At 33.6% G+C, this 20,176-nt stretch overlaps 1 protein-coding gene across 4 annotated transcripts in view; it reads right to left on the bottom strand.

The window, feature by feature from the left end:
• The window catches only part of DMXL2 (Dmx like 2), a 182,004-nt gene that overhangs the window by 90,744 nt on the left and 71,084 nt on the right, over positions 1-20,176 (bottom strand). For all 4 annotated transcript variants that reach the window (XM_021711942.1, XM_021711944.1, XM_021711943.1 and 1 more), the window contains exons 7-13: positions 11,569-11,747; positions 9,959-10,142; positions 7,689-7,863; positions 3,602-3,841; positions 2,751-3,022; positions 1,459-2,155; positions 991-1,112 (exon numbers count right to left, since the gene is read on the bottom strand). In XM_021711942.1, coding sequence (XP_021567617.1) covers positions 991-1,112; positions 1,459-2,155; positions 2,751-3,022; positions 3,602-3,841; positions 7,689-7,863; positions 9,959-10,142; positions 11,569-11,747 — 1,869 coding nt within the window. The remainder of the gene's footprint in view (positions 1-990; positions 1,113-1,458; positions 2,156-2,750; positions 3,023-3,601; positions 3,842-7,688; positions 7,864-9,958; positions 10,143-11,568; positions 11,748-20,176) is intronic.

Below are 20,176 nucleotides of genomic sequence, written 5' to 3'. Positions count from 1 at the left end.
CACTCGGCTAATTTTTTTATTTATTGTAGAGATGAGGTCTCATCAAGTTGCCCAGGCGCGTCTCAAACCCGCGGGCTCAGGCAACCCACTCACCTCAGCCTCCCAAAGGCGCGGAATTACAGGCTGAGCCACCGAGCCCGGCAACATTTTCATTGTAACAGTAGTTTTATAGAGATATGTTTTTGCAGGTAAATGAAAATTTCATTGTTCAAATCTAGATGTTAACTAATATATATGATTTCCAGTGCAAATACAGATCTACCAGAATGATATACTGCCACCAGTGATAGCATATTCTAACCAGATGATTGTTTTTTGAAAAGTTCTAATTTTCCAACCTAAACCTACAGCTTGGTAAAGATGCCTTATATTTTTTTTTTTTTTTTTGAGTTGGAGTCTCACTCTGTCACCCAGACTGGAGTGCAGTGGCCACTCCCGGCCACCGCAGCCTCGACCTGCTGGGCTCCAGTGATCCTTCCGCCTCAGCCTTCCAATTAGCTGTAACTACAGGTGAGCACTACCACGCCCGGCTAATTTTTGATTTGTTGTAGAGATCAAGTCTCGTCAAGTTGCCCAGGCGGGTCTCGAAACCATGGGCTCAGGCAATGCACTCACCTCAGCCTCCCAAAGGCGCGGGATTACAGGCTGAGCCACCGAGCCCGGCTCAATGCCTTAAATTTTTCATGAGCAAAGTAAGACTAGCAGAACCAAATCAGAGAGTAAATATAATAAATAAATATTTTAGGAAAAATAATTTTTATTTCTTTATACGTAAAATGTATTGATATGTGATATACAGACTTAAATTTTTATTCACATACCTTAAAACACAAGTTAGGAAAAAATAAATTTGTCATAAGTATGTCATATAAAGCCCAGAACATATGCTCACTCCCTAAAAAGCAACTCACAAATAAAAGTCATAGGAAAAGTAAAAAGAGAATATTTTTTATAATTTAGATATATCCATGAGGATTAGTAAATACTTACTGAAGATTCTGGGTCTGAAAGTTCATCCAATAGTTTCCTTGCATCTACCACAGCTTGATAAAGTCTCAGATTTTTGCCATCAGAAGCAACAAAGCAAGCACTTGCTGAATTGCAGTAAGTACCTGAGAATGAAAAATAAGGACTCTGTGTTATAATGTATAACTTATTTTTCTTACTGGTTGAAATATAAGAAAAAAAATTCACTCTTTTCTTTTTAGATATTATCATGGTCTAGAATAATAATGTAACAGACAACAAATGGATATAAAATTATTAACAAAAATTCAATTTAAAAAATAGGTTATGAGAGGAAAACAATTAAAAACAAACTTCTGAAAATAGATTTCATGCCTATATTCTAGGTATTTATTAAAAATTATCTTAAACTGACAAATATAAACCATTTTGGGTATAATAAACAATCATTTAAAAGCTTTTGTTAATTTCACAAGTAAAATGAACACTTACCCAGACAATAACTGGGAATAAGAGTAGGAAGCCAAGCCACATTAGAGAACGCTGAGGTATGTAAAGAGTTAATTCGAGCCAATTCTGATACACCTCCAGTATATGACAAGGGTCCTATTGGGTCTACACGCCATAGAATAAGTTCACTGTAGATTGCATTTGGGTCATGGAATGTACGGGTTGCTGCATTTCTAAGAGGTTGTTTCAAGGAACCTTTTATATGTTTTACAGGGTCCATTAATCTACTTAATTTATTGTCTGAGTCCCATTGACAATCTGATTCAGGAGTCAACAGAGCATTATGATGAGAGGATGTCAATAAAAGTGGTAAAACTGAATGACATGCCAGGTCATTGAGGTGAAACCGATGACCGCAATATCTAAATTTGTGAGATACAGTTAGGACAGTGGTAAAGGCAGACTTATCAGCAAAAGTGACTGCCCATTGATTTAAAGAACCATCTATGTGTTTAGAGATCATCATTACTGTGGGAGCTAAAATGTTCATATTTGTACTGTGTGATCTAGACTGTGGCTGTGATCTGTGAGGACTCTCTACAGACAACATGTCTTCGTATAACATAGTATGGTAAGAATCTTTTGTAGCATTTATACAGGCATACATCATGATATTTTTACTAAGAGAGTTTGCATCACCAGAGGGAAATGCAACAGGAATCCGAGAAGAAAAAGAAACCTGAAAAACACAATTATATGATTCAGTTCATCACCTATCAAAAATCTCAGCTTCCTAGAAAAAAAATAATTTTCAAATTCTTTATGATTTAATCCCTCTTTTATATTATGTAATATCATATCCCTGTTCATATACTAAGAGAAGACTGAATAACTAAAGATAAAAAAATTCAAATTTCTTGCTTGTGCATCAAAATGATCACAGTCACAGATCTAAATAGCAACAAAGTTGAAAAAGACAACAGATAAAAGCAGCTTGATTTAACTAATAAAACTGGGGATGGGGGGGTACTCATCCTGAGTCATATTTTTAGAGTAGTTTCTTAAGTTTATTCAAAATATAAATTCCCAGAAAAACCAACACATATATATTTAAATATTCAGTACTGCATTTCAAAGGCAAATTCATTTTCTTCAAATTAATCAGGCTTGCAAAATTTATGATCACTGATCCTCTCTGGAAGCAAGTGTTCCTTTCTCAGTTGCTTATCAAAAACATTTTTTTAGTAATTCTAAAAACCCACTAATTCTATATAACACCTATTTCTTTTTATCTTTTTAAGAAATGTAATAATTGCTTCATCAATAAAATATACCTGGACTTGTCTAAATATTCCAGGATTATATTCATCCAAATACTTGACATGCCACACTAAAAAGGTACCATCTATAGGATGTATTGTAAAAAGCATGTCAGGATTCTTGTTCCATTCAGTTAGCAGCATTTCAATCTTCCGATCAAGTAGAACTGTAGGCAGTGGCATTGGCATGCTAGGTCGTGAATAAGTCCTAGGACTTCCTTCTCTTTCTGCATCTTCATGTTCTGATGATCCTGTACCTGCTTCAGATTCTCTATCCAGGGACAGATCTGAACCAGAAAACATATTTATCAGTACATACACTAAATAATACTACAAAAGTTCATTTATATACTAGACTATAAATAAATGGCATACTATCTTCAGAAACTATAAATCCCTTTTCCGATTTATGGTCAGGAAAAAAAATGAAAATTTGTATCTGAATTGAAAATACTATATTTCTTACTTTTAGATAAGTAAATCTTTATTTATATTATCATTATTAATACCACTAGCAAAACTTGTTTTCCAAAAAAGGATATTACTTCTAAAGTAATATGTTACTAAAAGTAGCATGTTATAACAAAACATATAAAGTTAGATGATGTTTGTAGGACCTGGCACAATGCCTGGTCCATGGCACTATGGGAATTTATGAAAAATTATTTTAAACTGGCAAATATAAACCATTTTGTGTATAACAAATAGTCACTTAAAAGTTATTACAATTTCACACTATGGTCAGAAAATACTTGTGGAATGAATAGAAAAGGGAAAGAGCAAGAAGGAAAAATTTCAAACTAAAAGTGGCAGCACAGAAAGCTGTTAACTTTAGAGAAAGAACAATCCGAATACAGGATACTAACCATGATCTAATTTCATATGTAAACCCCTCTCTCTTTCCTCCTGTGAATGTTCCTCATCTTCTCTATCTGCATCATCGCTTTCGTGATCTACCTGCTTTTCAGAAAGTTTCCGTAATTGATGCATAAATATTTCTGTAGATGATGTAAAATGAAATTCCTTGTTGTTTAACCAATGAACTACAAAGCCCCCATTTCCATCATCAACATTAAATGCAGTGCCAACCAAGACATTTGGTATATCTGTGGAAATGAAAAAACGTAAGATTTCAATATAAAATGTTAATTTCTTTAAAATATGGCAAGTATTTATGACTTGCCTGCAATTACACAGAAAAGATGCTAAACAAGTCAACATAATTTGAGCAGGATTTGTAAAAACTTTAATGAATTTATTGGTAAATGTAAATGTTAAGAACTAATGACACAGACTTGTACCAAATTAAACTACTAATTTAAAAACCAAATACACTAGTGCATGAACCTTTACTGAATTCTGGTTTGGGGACAGAGAATGGAAAGATAAAGCAAAAAAGCAGCTGTAAAAGACACAACTGGAGAGGTTTAAATATGAACCGAATACTAGATATTATGAAGTATTTTATCATTTTCTTACACATAATAATAATATGATTATGTCAGAGAACTTCCTTATCTTTAGGAGATACTTGCTAAAGTATGATAGGGTAATATGCCATGATATGCGTAACTTACTTTGAAAAGACCAAGAAAAAAATTCACTCTCACACACACATGCACACTCACATATACAGAGAGAGAGAAACGCAACTGTAACAAAATGTTAACAATTGTTGGATATAAGTGGAGGATGTAAAAGTATTCCCTGTACTATCCTTCTACCTTTACTTAACGTTTGAATTTTTACTTAAATGCTAGGGGAAGCCAGGCTCCGTGGCTCAGCCTGTAATCCCGCGCCTTGGGAGGCTGAGGTGAGTGGATTGCCTGAGCCTGCGGGTATGAGACGCGCCTGGGCAAGCGAGATCTCTTCTCTACAATAAGTCAAAAAATCAGCCAGGCATGGTAGCGTGCACCTGTAGTTCCAGCTACTTGGAAGGCGGAGGTGGAAGGATCACCGGAGCCCAGCAGGTTGAGGCTGCGGTGGCCGGGAGCAGTCACTGCACTCTAGTCTGGGCAACTCAGTGAGACTCCAACTCAAAAAAAAAAAAAAAAAAAGCTAGGGAAAAATAATGTCAAGAAAGAACACAGTAAGACAGGCAAACTTTTAAGTATAGCAGACTCCATTTAGGGTAACTAACATTTATGACATAGATTAGCTCATGTAAAATAGTATAAATCAAAAAATTAATCTTAATTTCAATCTATATTATAAATATTTCATTCAACAGAAAGGTAAAATTATCCTTTGCAAAAAGAAGTAAAAGTCTAAAGATAAAATGCTCAGAATATTCTGGTAGTTTTCTACTATAATAAATATCAATGTTAAATAATGCTCTAGATTGCTCTTTCTTTCCAATTCCTGGATGCCAGTCCTGGTTTTGTGACTGTAAAAACTAAAATAAATCATATAGAATAGTATTTTTAAATTAACAATCCTATAAACACTGCACTATGTACCTATGTTGTATTCTTGCTAAAAATGTTGAACCTAAATCTTATGAACAAATATTCAGACTACCAGACATTCTAAAAGAAAACTGAGAGACAATTATTTGAGAAAGAGCTTTTTTTGACAACTGAGAGAGGAACTGTTCTACATTTGAGGTGTTTAAAGAAAAATAACAATCATATGCAGTTTTAAAAATAATCTATGGCCGGGCTCAGTGGCTCAGCCTGTAATCCCAGCACTTTGGGAGGCCGAGGTGAGTGAATTGCCTGAGCCCGCGGGTTCAAGACTCGCCTGGGCAACTTGACAAGACCTCATCTCTACAATAAATCAAAAATTAGCCGGGCATGGTAGTGCGTGCCTATAGTTCCAGCTACTTGGAAGGCTCAGGCGGAAGGATCGCCAGAGCCCAGCAGGTCGAGGCTGCGGTGGCCGGGAGCAGCCGCTGCACTCCAGTCTGGGTGACAGAGTGAGACTCCAACTCAAAAAAAAAAAATAATAATAATAATCTATATTTGCTTATAAACTATATATTGCATGACATTATTTTATCCTCGTTTCTTGCATGATATAACAATATCATAGTTCTGGAGGCAAATTTCCTTATTAAAAGATACATTCTGAAATATTTAGGTAATGGAAAATATTTAGGAGGTGAAGCGTAATGTCACCAACAACTTTACTTCCAAATGGCTCAGCCAAAATATAAGGAAACAGAGAGCAGAGACACATATATACTGGTGGAGGGGAAAAAACAAAAGCATGTATGACAAGACATTAGCATGTGATTAATCTGGGAAATGGTAGGTATTCATTGTACTATTCTTTCAGCTTTCCTGTAGGTTCAAAAATTTTCTGGGAAAATGATAAAGAGGAAGAGTCCTAGCAATATAAAATTATTTGCATTTAGTAACCAATTTGGTCAACTTACATGCTGTACTTACAGCACCTATAAATACATAATGTTAAGTAGTTTAACAAAATGATTTTTAAAATACTACATAGGTGAGTTAGAGTGAGTACAAATAAAACTGACTAAAAGGTGAACGTTATTGAAGCTGCTGGAGAAGACAAGGTACAATGGATACAAGAACACATCCAGCCCTTAGGTTTAAATGACTTGACAGAATGCTTATTATCCTCAGGGAACAATCCTGTGATCCTATACCATCTGATCAAGATAGTGTATACAGATAAAAAGCCAAGCTTTCTGATCTGTATCAAGTTTACTGCAGACTATCACTAGTAACATTCTGTTTTGAAGTTAGAGCTTTATCAGTCAATAATTCAAGATAAAGGTTATTTTTAAAAGGTTACAAATTCATAAAAATCTAAAACTACAAACATTTTTAAAACAAGTTAAATATTATAAAGACATTTTTTAGAATACAATTAAGATGTTAGATAATATAAGCAAAATAACATTTAATCAGCCAAAACAGCACTGTCCAATAGAAATATAATGCAAACCACATAGGTTATTTTAGTTATTTTAATAGCCAAATTATAAAAGGTTAAAAGAAATATGTAATATTAATTTTAATAATATATTTTATTTGACCCAACATATATAAAATATTTCAACAAGTAATCAACATAAAATTATTAACAAAATGTTTTACCTTATTTTTATACTAACTCTTAGAAATCCAGTGCATATTTTACAGCACAGCTCAGTTTGAACCAATCACATCTCCAACAGCTAATGTGACTCTAGTGACTCCTTTACAGGAGAGCACATATCTAGAGCCACTGCTAAAAATCACTCATTGGGATTTCTATTTACTGAATACCATATTTACATAAACAAACAATTAAAACTAAAATTCCACTCTCAAGCAAGAGACCTCTATTTCAATAACAAATATAACTTTACATAAATATAGTTCTACCAGCAATGTAATATGAAATTTATAGCCTTTTTCTTATGTTTTCATGTAGAAAGAAAACATAATGCCCTCAAAGAGAAGCTATTAGATATGCTTTTGTCAATACAGAACCTGCTTCAAAATACTTCTCAGCTACACAGGGGGGAAAGGGTAAAAGAAAATATTAAGGTTAGAAGAAGTATCTTTCCCTTAGTATAGGACAAGAAAGTCTACAAGAATTAAAAAATGAGATATGCTTATATATAAGGAAAACTCTATAAAAACATACTTAGAGAAGATTACAAAGAAGAGTTAAAAAGAGAAAAATTACACTATTTAATTAACCAGGTTACTACCATGTATGATACCTGGTTCAACTGAAACTCTAATTTATTGGGATCCCTTGTTATATTCCAGATAAAGAAGCTCAAAACAGCTATGAAAGTTATATCCTGAGAATCATATAATCACAATTTAAGAAATGGTACCTTTTATTAGATTTGTATTCCAGTTAAGAAGTACTTTAAAGGCATCATGAAATAACATAAAATTTAAAACAAGTTATAAAAGTAGCCCCACTTTTCTATTTCTTTATCTGATTTCAGCATATTTATAAAAAGCAAATATTATCCTTTACCTGTGGCAGGGTTGATGCTTGCTGCAATGTGAAAATGACAGAGTGCATTTGCATGGTGGGAAATATGCCTTTGGACTTCATGTGTTGCTGTCTGATCAGGCATTAATTCAGTGTGAGTTACAAGAACAGAAGACCTCCTTTGTCCTTTCCTTAAGTTTTTCAAATGGTGTATTGTCTAAAATAGAAGGATAATTGCTGAATCCAACTGTGGAAGGTCAAATAAATCCCAAACAAAGTACTCTTGATTATTAAGAATTTTTAAGATTTTTCTCTCTGTAAAAATAACTTTAAAGCAAACTTTCTAAATTACAGAAGAACAATTTAAAATATATTCTCTACAGTTCTTGTAAATCAAAGCAAAAAGTAGTTGCTTGAAAATACTTATTCACAGTACTTACAAAACATGAATAAAAAATTCTGTTAATATTAGTAGGCTCACATTTTTTTTTAAGCAGATATCCCAATACTAAGGCAGAATTTAACAGTTACAACAGCAGAAGAAAAAAAATTCCTGAGTCTTCTTATCTGGAAAAAGAATATCACCTCCCAAAGTTCTCACTTAGAACTAAACAGTCAGCTAAGCAATCAAATATATGATTTCTAATATAAAGAAGAAAACAAGGTCCAAAAACACAGAGTAACAAGGAAAGCTTAACAGTAAACAGCAAAGACCTCACCAAAGTGTTAATCAAATAGTATCCAATCACAGATGGTATCAGAGTAAGCCTACTTCACTAAAACTTTTATGGCATAATGGACACTGGAGAATTAGAAGGGGAGGGTGACAGCAAGGGTAGGAATGAAAAATCGCCTATCTGGTAAAACATGCACACATGGGGGAAGAGGGTACACTTTGAACTCAGACTTATTCACCACTATACAATGCATCCATGTAACCAAAAATCATTTTTACCCCCAAAGTCATTGAAAAAAAAAATTTTAAATAATAATAATAGGCCGGACTCAGTGGCTCAGTCTATAATCCCAGCACTTTGGAAGGCTGAGGTGAGTGGATTGCCTGAGCCCGCGGGTTCAAGACCCGCCTGGGCAACTTGGCAAGACCTCCTCTCCACAATAAATCAAAAATTAGCCGGGCGTGGTAGCACACGTCTGTATTTCCAGCTACTGGGAAGGCTGAGGCGGAAGGATCACCGGAGCCCAGCAGATCGAGGCTGCGGTGGCCGGGAGCGGCCACTGCACTCTAATCTGGGCGACCGAGTGAGACTCCCACTCAAAAAAATAAATAAACAAAATAAAATAAAATAATAATAATAAATAAAATGAAATAAAACTCTTAAGGACTATATCCTTAACCTGTCAAACTTATACAATATTTCTGCCTGGTAAAATAACAAAGCCACTTAGGCTATGCAACTATTAAATTGTTAATGTAAATATATAATATAAAAGTACAATCAATAATGTAGAGATGTTTGTATCATACTGAATGTAAAAAACAAGCTACAAACATTACTGCATAATATGATCTCAATCTTGTAAATAAAGAAATATACACATAGACACATGACTGGAATAGTTGGATGATAAATTCCCTATTTCTTCTTCATTTCTTAATCTAATTCTAAAATAAGCACATATTCCTTATGTAATAAAAATACTCACATGAAAAATAGTAATCTAGGTTTACTATAATAAATTTCTGGTAATTTTGAATAATACACATATTTTATTCCCTAATCATATTGGACACAACAGTTAATACGATATATTATAAAAAAAATCTAATTTCTTACAAAGCATTTTTATTTCAAACTGTGTTTTAAAATTAGAAAAATTATTTCACTTTCAATATATTCAACCACCGAAACTGCAAAGCAGTTCACTTGAGTCTAATATCTTAGTAAACATCTTTATTCTTAAGGAACAAGACAGTCACTTTTAATTAGAACAATAAATGAAAAAACTTAGTTTTCATGAAACAAAAGCAAAATATTTTGAAATACAATTAATTTCAAGGACGTTTGTATGTTTTAGCAACCATTCCTATATCTTTTCACATTTCACATACAAAAGAATTAAAATTATATTAGTTACCATACTACATGTCTGAGATTATTACTATCTGTATTTGGTTTCATAGTAGCATAAAATGAGTAACCTTACAAAAATAAATAAGTGATAATTTATTGCTATTAATTCCTTCATTACATGTACCATGTGTACCATGTACCATCTGCATCTTAGCTTATGAATTGCCACCAAACTCACATATCTTCAGAATTCATTTACCATCTTAAATAATATAGTACCTCAAGAGCATGTTGTATTCTGTCTTTGTGTCTTCCAGCATGAGAAAGGTTGCTGGCAATGCTGGAAGTAGTAGTCTCACAAATCTGCTCACCCAAAAGAGTGTCTTCTGGTAATAAAGTTTCTGCCCAGAGACGGCACACACCATCATGGCATGAAGTTAATAACACATTACAGACAGAACCCCTAGCAACAAAGAGAAATAAATAAAAGTTAATGTGACTATTGATGCCATCAATTAGTTAAAGGCTATTAATATTTAGTTCTTTATGTTAAAGATGGCATTAATGCAAAACACTGTATGAAAACAGTAATCAAAGAACTTGAATGATACATAGTATTACCATGAACATCATAAAAACCAGGAAATGGTTGTGAAAATGGAAATTACTGCCAGATTATACATACGTTGCTTGAAAACTAGGCTCTGAAGGAAATAGTATCTCCTAAACAAAACATAAAAACTAAACAGCAAAAGAAAATCTAACCATTACAAATTACAGAAGAACTATAATAAAAGATCATTAAGTGTAAATCAATAGTCTCATCACTTTATATCATTCTTTGTATAATTGAAACAGTTACAAATAGATAAAAAATGAGCATCTTCATAATAAAACTGTAAGAATATCATTATGAACTATAAATAAATTTCCATTAAGTTAAAATAAGCAAAAATGGCATAGCACCAAGCAGCTAAAGTGATTTCACTGTTATATATTTTTTTTAAATCTCCCTTTAAAAAAATGTTTACATAGAATCTGAGTCAAAAGTGAAGTATTTTGCAAATAAATGCAAATAACTTAAGCAGAATAAACCTTTTATTTAGATCCTCAAAATGCATAAATTTCCAACGTTATCATTTACTGAGCATTTTTGTAATGTGTGCTATACTTCCTATCAGGCATAAACAGTTCTCAGATACATTTAATAGGTAAATAACCTTCCCTCAAGAATAAATATAGATTCCTAAGCAAGCTTCCGAGTACCTATTAGCTTTGTAGACCTGTATATAATACAGGAATTATTTGTATGAGCTGTTTTGCAGTTTATTGAACTCTCTAAATACCTTTAAGAGAAGTCACAACAATGAGGAAAAACAAGAGTTTTTCTTTTTTAAAAGTACAACCTGGCCGCTTTATTCACTAAAGAATAAATACTTTAACAGCATATATATTACTGATAGGTTTTACTGTCCTTTATTTTCTCTCAATGTGTGCTTTCCTGTTACTTGCAAACATTTTCTTGCTAGAATTTTCTAGTATTGCAGCTAACTACTCCTACTAATATCATTGCCAACACAGTATGTGCAAAGCACTTCACACACACGCAAACATTTTAGTCTCACAACAACTCTATGAGGTAGGTGCTATTACTACCTTCATTCTACAGAGAGAAAAACTGAGGCATAAAGAGCATAAGAAATTTAGTCAAAAACTGAGGCATAAAGAGCATAAGAAATTTAGTCAAAAGCTAATGCCAACAGTAGGATCTGATTTCAGGCAACTTGACTCCAGAACCACCATGCCAATACAGTAAAAGGACTTTATTTTCATTATTTTTATAAACACATAAGCATAAAAACTAAAGATGTATGACACATTTATCTAACCTGGGCATATACTTGCTAGTTTTACGCCATGAAAAACCTGTCACGGCTCGAGGATGTGCCAAGTAAACAAAGGAAAATTGAGTAGAAGCCTGTCTCCTTTTTACTTCATGATGATCCTGAGGTATAATTGAAGACTTCCAACCAGTCATGGGATACCACACTTTCAAAAGACAATCATCCTGAAAAATACATAGGTCAATATAAAGTTAATTTGTACATATACAATTCAAAATTTAAGTGGTTTAAGTAAGTTTTTTAAAGTATGCTATATCTAATGTGTGATCCATACATAGTACAGAACCAAACCTAAAAATAGTGTTTATTACTCTAAAGAATACTATTCTTGAAAAACAAATGGAGTTTGTTCATTATTAATCTCCTCTGTGTAATGATGTTTCACAAACGCAGAGAGATGCTAAATTCCACTATTTAGATATCCATAGTTCACTGTAGAAAATATATTCTGATGTTAGCACCTTGGATAAGTTAGTTAAGGAAAGACAAGACCACAAACTAGGAAAAAATATTTGTCAACTCTATGTCTGACAAAGACCTAACATCTAGGATCTACAAGGAACACAAATGTGCTGAAATAAAAAAAAACAAACAGTTCCATTACAAAGTAGGCAAAAGATATGAATAGATTGTTCTCAAAAGAAGACATACGAGCAGCCAACAGATACATGAAAAAATGTTCAGCCTCACTAATCATCAAGGAGATGCAAATTAAAACTGAGATACCACCTAACTCCAGTCAGAATGGCCATCATCAATAACTCAAAAAATAACAGGCTGGAGAGGATGTGGCAAAAGGGAACACTTCTACACTGTTGGTGGGACTGTAAACTAGTACAGCCTCTGTGGAAAACATTGTGGCAATTCCTAAAAGTTCTAAAATTCAACCTTCCATATGACCCCACAATCCTCCTACTGGGAATATACCCAGAAGAACTCAAATCACTCTATAAAAACGATACCCACACATGTATGTTTATCGCAGCATTGGTCACAATAGCAAGAACATGGAACCAACCATGCTGCCCATCAAAAGAAGATAGAACTTAAAAAATGTGGTACATATACACAATGGAATATTACGCAGCCATAAAGAAGAACAAAATCATGAACTTCGCAGCAACCTGGATGGACTTAGAGTCTATAATACTGAGTGATCTTTCACAGAAATAAAGAACTGAGTATCACATGTTCTCACTCATAAGTAGACCTTGAACAACTATAGTAATACCATAAGAAAAAGAATGACAGTAGTGGGAAACTGCAGGGGTTTGGGGGGGCAGGGAGGTAGGATTGGCAGTAATGGGAAACCGCCTGGGGAAGGGAGGGCATACCTCATCAACAAGAGTACCTGCACAATGAATATTTGTATACCTAACCCTGAATTGTACCCCACAATTTTAAAATAAAAAATTTTGTTTAAAAAAAGAAAGGACAAGAAAGATTCATCGTATCTTATCAGTCACCATTATCATCCTTTCCTTTGTGAAGTGATCTATAACAGTGAAGCCCTCCTTAAATATGAATTGTTTCTTGCTCTAAAGTAGGAATCAGTGAGTTTTCTCTGTTAGTAAATAAGTTATTCATGATAGTAAATAAGTTAAGCTTTGTGGGCTTTATGGGCTACACAGGTCTGTAACACAGATTCTTTGTTTTTTTCTTATAACCCTTTAAAACAGTAAAAGTCATTCTTAGCTCATGGTTCATATACTTGATCCCTACACTAAGTGATGAATAAGCATTTAGATAGCCGTCAGGAACCACCTATATGCTCACTTAAAATATTTTCAGGTATAATAATAAGCACTGACTTTATCATTTTACCTAGTTCTAATAGTTTTGCTAAAGACCTAAAAAAAAAAACTTTATTTTCTCTAACAGAAATTATCTGCTTTACAGTGCTTTTACACATACAAACCTTTAAGCTACAACTAAAACCCTAGACCCAGAAGGCACCACTGATTAATTTTATTAAGCACTTAAGGAAGAAATAGCATACATCCTACACAAATTGTTTTAGAAAATTTTGGAAAAGGACTCATTATTAGCATTATTACCCAGATACCAAAACAAAACCATTAGAAAACTATAAATAAATATTTTTCATGAATATAGATTCAAAACTCTGTAACAAATTATTAGTAAACCTAATCCAATAGTATAACTAATCACAAATCATGACCAAGTAGTTTATCCCAGTAAAGAAAGGTGAGTTTAACATTTGAAAAATCAATCACTGTAGCTTACTATATTAACAGAATAAAAAAGAAAACTCATATAATCATCTCAATATAAAAAAGCAACTGATAAAATGAAACATTCACTCATGAGGGGAAAAAAGTTTTCAGCAAACTAGGAATAGAAGAAAAAGGAGAATGTTCTAGACCTGATCTAGGGGACCTACAGTCAACCTACAACTTGCATCATATATGATGTGGTAAAAAGACCGAATGTTTTCCCCATAAAACCGGAAGCAATACAAAGAAATTTGCTCTCATCAATTCTATCCAACACAGTACTTGCAATAAATTAGGTCAGGGGAAAAAATAAAAGGCATACAGATTAAAAAGGAAGAAGTAAAACTGCCTTTATTCACATTATTATATACAGAAAAATCCTAAGAAAAATACCCCCAAAAACTGCTAGAATTAATAAGATCTCAAGATTAAAGATAAAAACTTAAAAATCAATTAGATTTTTACATGTTAACAACATTTGGAAATACAATTTTTAAAACAATATCTTTTACACTGGGTAAACAAACTTAAATTATGCACAAGATATGTTCATTGAAGACTACAAAACACAGTTAAATGAAATTTATCTAAATAAATATATCATGTTCATGGATCCAAAAATTCTGACTTACAATGGTTCAACTCACCAAATTTTCAAATTTATGATGATGCAAAAGTGATTCACATTTACTATGCTCCTTGAGAATCAACTTATGATATTTTCAACTTATGAGAAGTTTATCAGGCTTTTCTGTAGAAACTGATTAAAACCAAAGGCTGACAATAATAATATTCAAAAGTTGGCAAGGAAGTAGAGCAACTGAAATTATTCAGTTGCTTGGTGGGCATGGAAAAACGGTATAACTTTGGAAAGGGCATGGTACTTTATTGTAAAGTGCCATATGACCCACCAATTCCATTCCTAGGTATGTTTTACCCACAAGAATTTTTAAAAATAGATACAGAAAGAATTGCAAAGGAATGGTCACAGTAGCTTTTTTCATTTTAGCCTAAAACTCCAAACAACCCAAATGTCCATCAGCAGATGAATGGATAAATTGAGGTATAGCCATAAAATGGAATATAACTCAGCAATAAAAAGAACTACTGATATAGAATGAATCTCAAAAACATTATAGTAAGTGCAAGAAGCCAGACACAAAAGTGTACTTACGATACAATTTTCATAATATGAAACTTTAGGAAAGACAAATCTAATCAATAGTGATAGAAAGCAGAGCAGCTATTTCCTGGAACCCGAGGTTGTCACTTCTAGTGATTAAACAGATAAAAGGAAATCTTCTGAAATGATGAAAATGGTGGTGATGATTACATGGGTCTTTAAATTTGCCAAAACTCACTGACTCTTACACTTAAAATATGTATTTTATTTTATGTAAATCATACCTCAATAAATTTTAAAAAGAAAAAACATGAAAACATTTATGTACAAGAATGTTCATTTTAGTAGAAATAGAAAAAATTAGAACTACTGAAATGATGAAAATGGTGGTGATGATTACATGGGTCTTTAAATTTGCCAAAACTCACTGACTCTTACACTTAAAATATGTATTTTATTTTATGTAAATGATACCTCAATAAATTTTAAAAAGAAAAAACATGAAAACATTTATGTACAAGAATATTCATTTTAGTAGAAATAGAAAAAATTAGAACTACTTGCTACTCATTAATAGTTTTCTAGTTATATTAAATTATGGTACTTTTTCATATAATAAAAAATTATATCATTTTTAAAAAGAATACAGGGGGCAGTGGTATCTGCCTGCAGTCACAGTTTCTCAGAAGACTGAGGCAAAAAGATCACATGAGCTCAGGGGTTTGATGGCACAGTGCGCTACAACTATACCTGAGAATAGCCTGTACACACCAGCCTGAAGATCACAGCAAGACCCTATCTTCTATAAGAATAAGAATAGGCCGGGCTCGGTGGCTCAGCCTGTAATACCAGCGCTTTGGGAAGCCGAGGTGAGTGGACTGCCTGAGCCCACGGGCTCACCTTGGCAACTTGGCGAGACCTCATCTCTATAATAAATCAAAAATTAGCAGGGCGTGGAAGCACACTCCTGTAGTTCCAGCTACTTGGAAGGCTGAGGAGGAAGGATCGCCAGAGCCCAGCAGGTTGAGGCTGCAGTGGCCGGGAGCAGCCAGTCTGGGTGACAGAGTGAGACTCCAACTCAAAAAACAAAACAACAAAAAAAGAATACAGATATATGCATATTGACATGGCAATCTATCTATGATATACTAAGAAATCAGGTTAAGAACATGATCTCATTTAAGCATATATGAATGCGCACACACATTCTGAAATAACATACATTTAATAGAAAACAATGACCATTTTTAAATTAAGGGTCGAGCTATTGGGCCAGGAAATTTCATTTTTCTCTGCATTTTTAATACTAAACCCATATTATGTTAAGAACAGTAAAGATATTTCCAATTTGAAGGAAGAAAAAGTAGATAAGTCAATCTGTAAGTAACTAAAGCACAGACTCTAGGAAAAGAGAAGCATTCTCCAGAGGAGGAAAAGCTTCTCGGAACATTCTGTAGCCCTCTCCTTTCTTTCCTGCCAAAATCACCCTCCTCAAGAAATCTTCTCATCCTAGTCATTGAAAAACCTAGTTTTTCACTCAAAGGTGTAATCCTTTCTCAAAGAAAATGTGTTAAGACTGTAAATTTACAATTTATAGTTACAAATATTTATAGGATACAAAGTAATATAATGTATGAATATGGAATAATTTAATCAAGCTAGTAAACATATCCATCACCCCAAGTTTTTAAATTTTGTTGGGAGGGTAAGAACACTTAAAATTCAATTTCTTAGCAACTTTTAAATATACAATACTCTATTATTAACTATATTCACCACACTGTACAAGAGAACTCAAAAAAAGAAAAAAACATATTTCTCCTGTTTTTTGAAGCAGAGTACTTCAAATCACTTGAAAATTTTGCAAAATAACCAATTGTTACTAAAAGTGTTCAGATATAAGTTTTATGAACATAAACAAATAAAATTTCAATAAACACCTAGCTAGCAAACCAAAGAAACCAAATCTTGAACTACAGTTTTAATCAGGTATGTTTTGTGGAGAGAAAGTCTTTTTAACAAGTGAAATTTTATTTTAAGATCAGATAAATACATAAAAATTCTTAAGCTAAAGAAAAATTAAATTTACCACTTTTATAAAAAATAGACCTTTCCAGCAAAAATGCTCAATGAATTATAATCTTAAAAATCCTGGAAGTAATTGAATCTGAGTCCCATAACATCTGAACTGAAATCCTGTCATGTGTAACAGAGGCGGTGGAAAATGCCTTCTAGTAGGAAGCCCACACAGTGACCATCTGTTTTGTCAAGCCAGACAAATTTGGCTTTATTAACAGAAGCAGAACAGATTGTACAAAAAAAACCTGCCCAACATTCCAAAGTTAATTTATGTTCTTTTTATCCAAAGAATCTTAATTAAATGTGGTATCTTCTCAAAAACACGAAGCAATGGCTTTTTAAATCCAAGATACATTTGGTTAACCTCCATAGGATCCTTGCCAGCAAAGCATTCTTATCCTTCCATAAGAATTATGAAACACATAGATCTTCGGATAACTGAACATAAGTAGCTAGGGAAACATGATTAACACAATTTTAAAAACTCAATCAATTGCTAAAGTTGTATGCAACCAAAATTCAAAGTAAGAAGATATAAGGCATTTTGGAGCGTATAAACAGAAGGCAACTGTCTCTGAGGAGCTAAAAATTTAGTTGCCCCATTTAAGGGGAATATGCTTTTAGTCTTATTATTTATCTCTATGTGATGCACAAAAGTATCTTGCAGATTCGTTAGGGATGAGAGTATAAATATTCAGAAGATGCTCAGACAATGAATCCTGACTATCTTATATGGGTCATTAATACTCTTTAAAGTACCAAGTGACTCTGTCAAAAGACCATACACATTAGATAAGCAAAGAAAGATAACCAGAAACAGAAGAATATATGAGGAAAATCATCTACGGAAAGGGAAGAATTTGAAAGGTAAACAATACTCTTGTGGGAATTTTAACAGTTTCTTTTGTCTCTTTTAGGAAGGGCTAGACATCCTGTAATTTGTAGCAATGTGTTATTTTTAATGCAATCTAATAACATGTCTTTTAATATGTTTCATTAGAACCAATTATAATATGCATTTTACCATGTACAGATACAGATTTATTAAACAGACAAATTTCACTCTGAGCAAATTCAATGGTTTTCAGATCATTTTCAGACTTAAAATCAGTCTACAAAATACAAATAGATAATGATGATGTGCTATTAACTGCCTATACAACTATGGAATAGTTACAAGATTCATTCCAACAATAAATATTTATTGACTGCAGCTCCTCTATGAATAACTAGGAATATAGTTGGACAGGGGAGGAGACAGAAATAATAAAATATATGTCCTCATCACACAAACCTTATTCCTTAGAAAGAAAGAAAACATTAAATAAAGATACAAATTACAATTTTAATTATAATTGAGATAAACACTACAAATAAGCAGAGGGCACTAGAAAAGTATTTAGTTAGGAGATCTTGAATGGGAGGTGAGAGGTTTCCTTGCAGAAGTGATATTTAAACTGAGAGTGGAAGGATACATAAAAGATGGCCAGGCAAAGAACAGGGAAGGATAAGCATTCCCTAGACAGAGAGAACAGCACATAAAAAGGCCTGAAAGCAGTGGAGTCTGGCATACTGAAGGCTGTGAGTATGGTAGGCATTAAGGTGGGAAAGAAGCTAGAAAGACACACAAGGGCCAGATCATACAGCAGAGCCTCACAAACTGTTGTAAGGATTTTGAGCTTCATCTTATGCACAATAGGAGTCATGAAAGGATTATGAAGAAGACAGTGGTATGTTCAGGTGACCAGCTGCTGAGAGATGACTAACCAGAGGACAGTTGCACGGCATCTACTTAAAAGAAGGCTGTGAAGGCCCAGAGACAAGAAGATGCTGACATGAATAGTGGCAATGGAAGACAAAGAAGTGAACTTTATCCCTAAAAACCTCAGCTTCCTCTATGATCACTAAGATTGCCAAAATCCTGATTCCAAAAGAGTCTCGTTAAGTTTACATTTTAATTTACGCGCTGTTAAGCCTATACTATCTATATTTGTTTAAACTGTTGTCCCATGCGTTCTAGGTCATTTAATAAAATTAATTGACTACTCCCTCCTTAATTCTTTTTTCCTCTTGACTTCTCTAATGTCACAATCTCCTAGTTTTCCTTCGCTTAATGGCCACTCCTTCTCAGCATCCTTCATAGGCTTCTCCCTTTCCAGCTTCTCACCTTCCAGCCTCTTCTTAATGTTCTAGGACCTTGGGTCTCATTCTCTTCTCCAACATACATTTTCTCCCTAGTTAATTTTACCCAGGCCCACAACTTTATTTTTATTTTTTATTTTTTTGAGTTGGAGTCTCACTCTGTTGCCCAGGCTGGAGTGCAGTGGCATGCTCACAGCTACTTCAGCCTCGACCTGCTGGGCTCAGGTAATCCTTCCACCTCAGCCTTCCAAGTAGCTGCAACTACAGGCACGTGCCACCACACTAGGCTAATTTTTTTATTTATTGTAGAGATGAGGTCTCACCAAGTTGCCCAGGCTAGTCTCGAAACCAGGAGCTCAGGCAATCCTCTCACCTCAGCTCCCAAAGTGCTGGGATACAGGCATGAGTCAATGTGCCAGTCCAGGCCCACAACTTCAGACACTATCTTTTTGCTAATGAATTCAACTTCCATTTCTTTAACCCTGACCTCTCCAGAGAAGTCCTGACTATCTTAACCTATCTGACATTTTTAACATAGATGCAACTCAAACTTTGGTCTAACCACTACACCTCTGCTTTCTAGTATTCTTTATCAAGCTCTGTTAATTCCTATCTCAGAGAATTTGTATCTAGTGTTCCTGTGGCCAAAAACATTATTTCTCCCATATTTCACACAGATGTCTCCTTCATATTATTCAACACTCACTATAATGTTATTTTCTCAGCAAAGCTTTCTCTCTAAAGATCACCCACTCTAATAAACACCAGTCACACTATTACATCATCCTATCTTAATTTTCTGCATAGCACTTGTTAATACTTGAAGTTTTTCTGTCTTTCCTCATTAGAAGTTAAGTTCTATGAAGACAATAACCTTGTCCATTATCTTCATCACGAGACTGCCAGCACATAGAACAGTTGCAGGGTATATGTAGTGGACAAAAGAATATTTGCTAAACTTGTTAATAAAGGCTGTTAATATTGGATACAATACTTTTTTTTTTTTTTTTTG

The sequence above is a fragment of the Carlito syrichta genome, unplaced genomic scaffold, assembly GCF_000164805.1.
Source record: "Carlito syrichta isolate Samal-C Ts95f unplaced genomic scaffold, Tarsius_syrichta-2.0.1 Scaffold302945, whole genome shotgun sequence".
NCBI classification, from domain to species: Eukaryota; Metazoa; Chordata; class Mammalia; order Primates; family Tarsiidae; genus Carlito; species Carlito syrichta.
The sequence above is the reverse complement of the archived record's forward strand: the minus strand, read 5'-3'. Positions and strand labels throughout refer to the sequence as shown.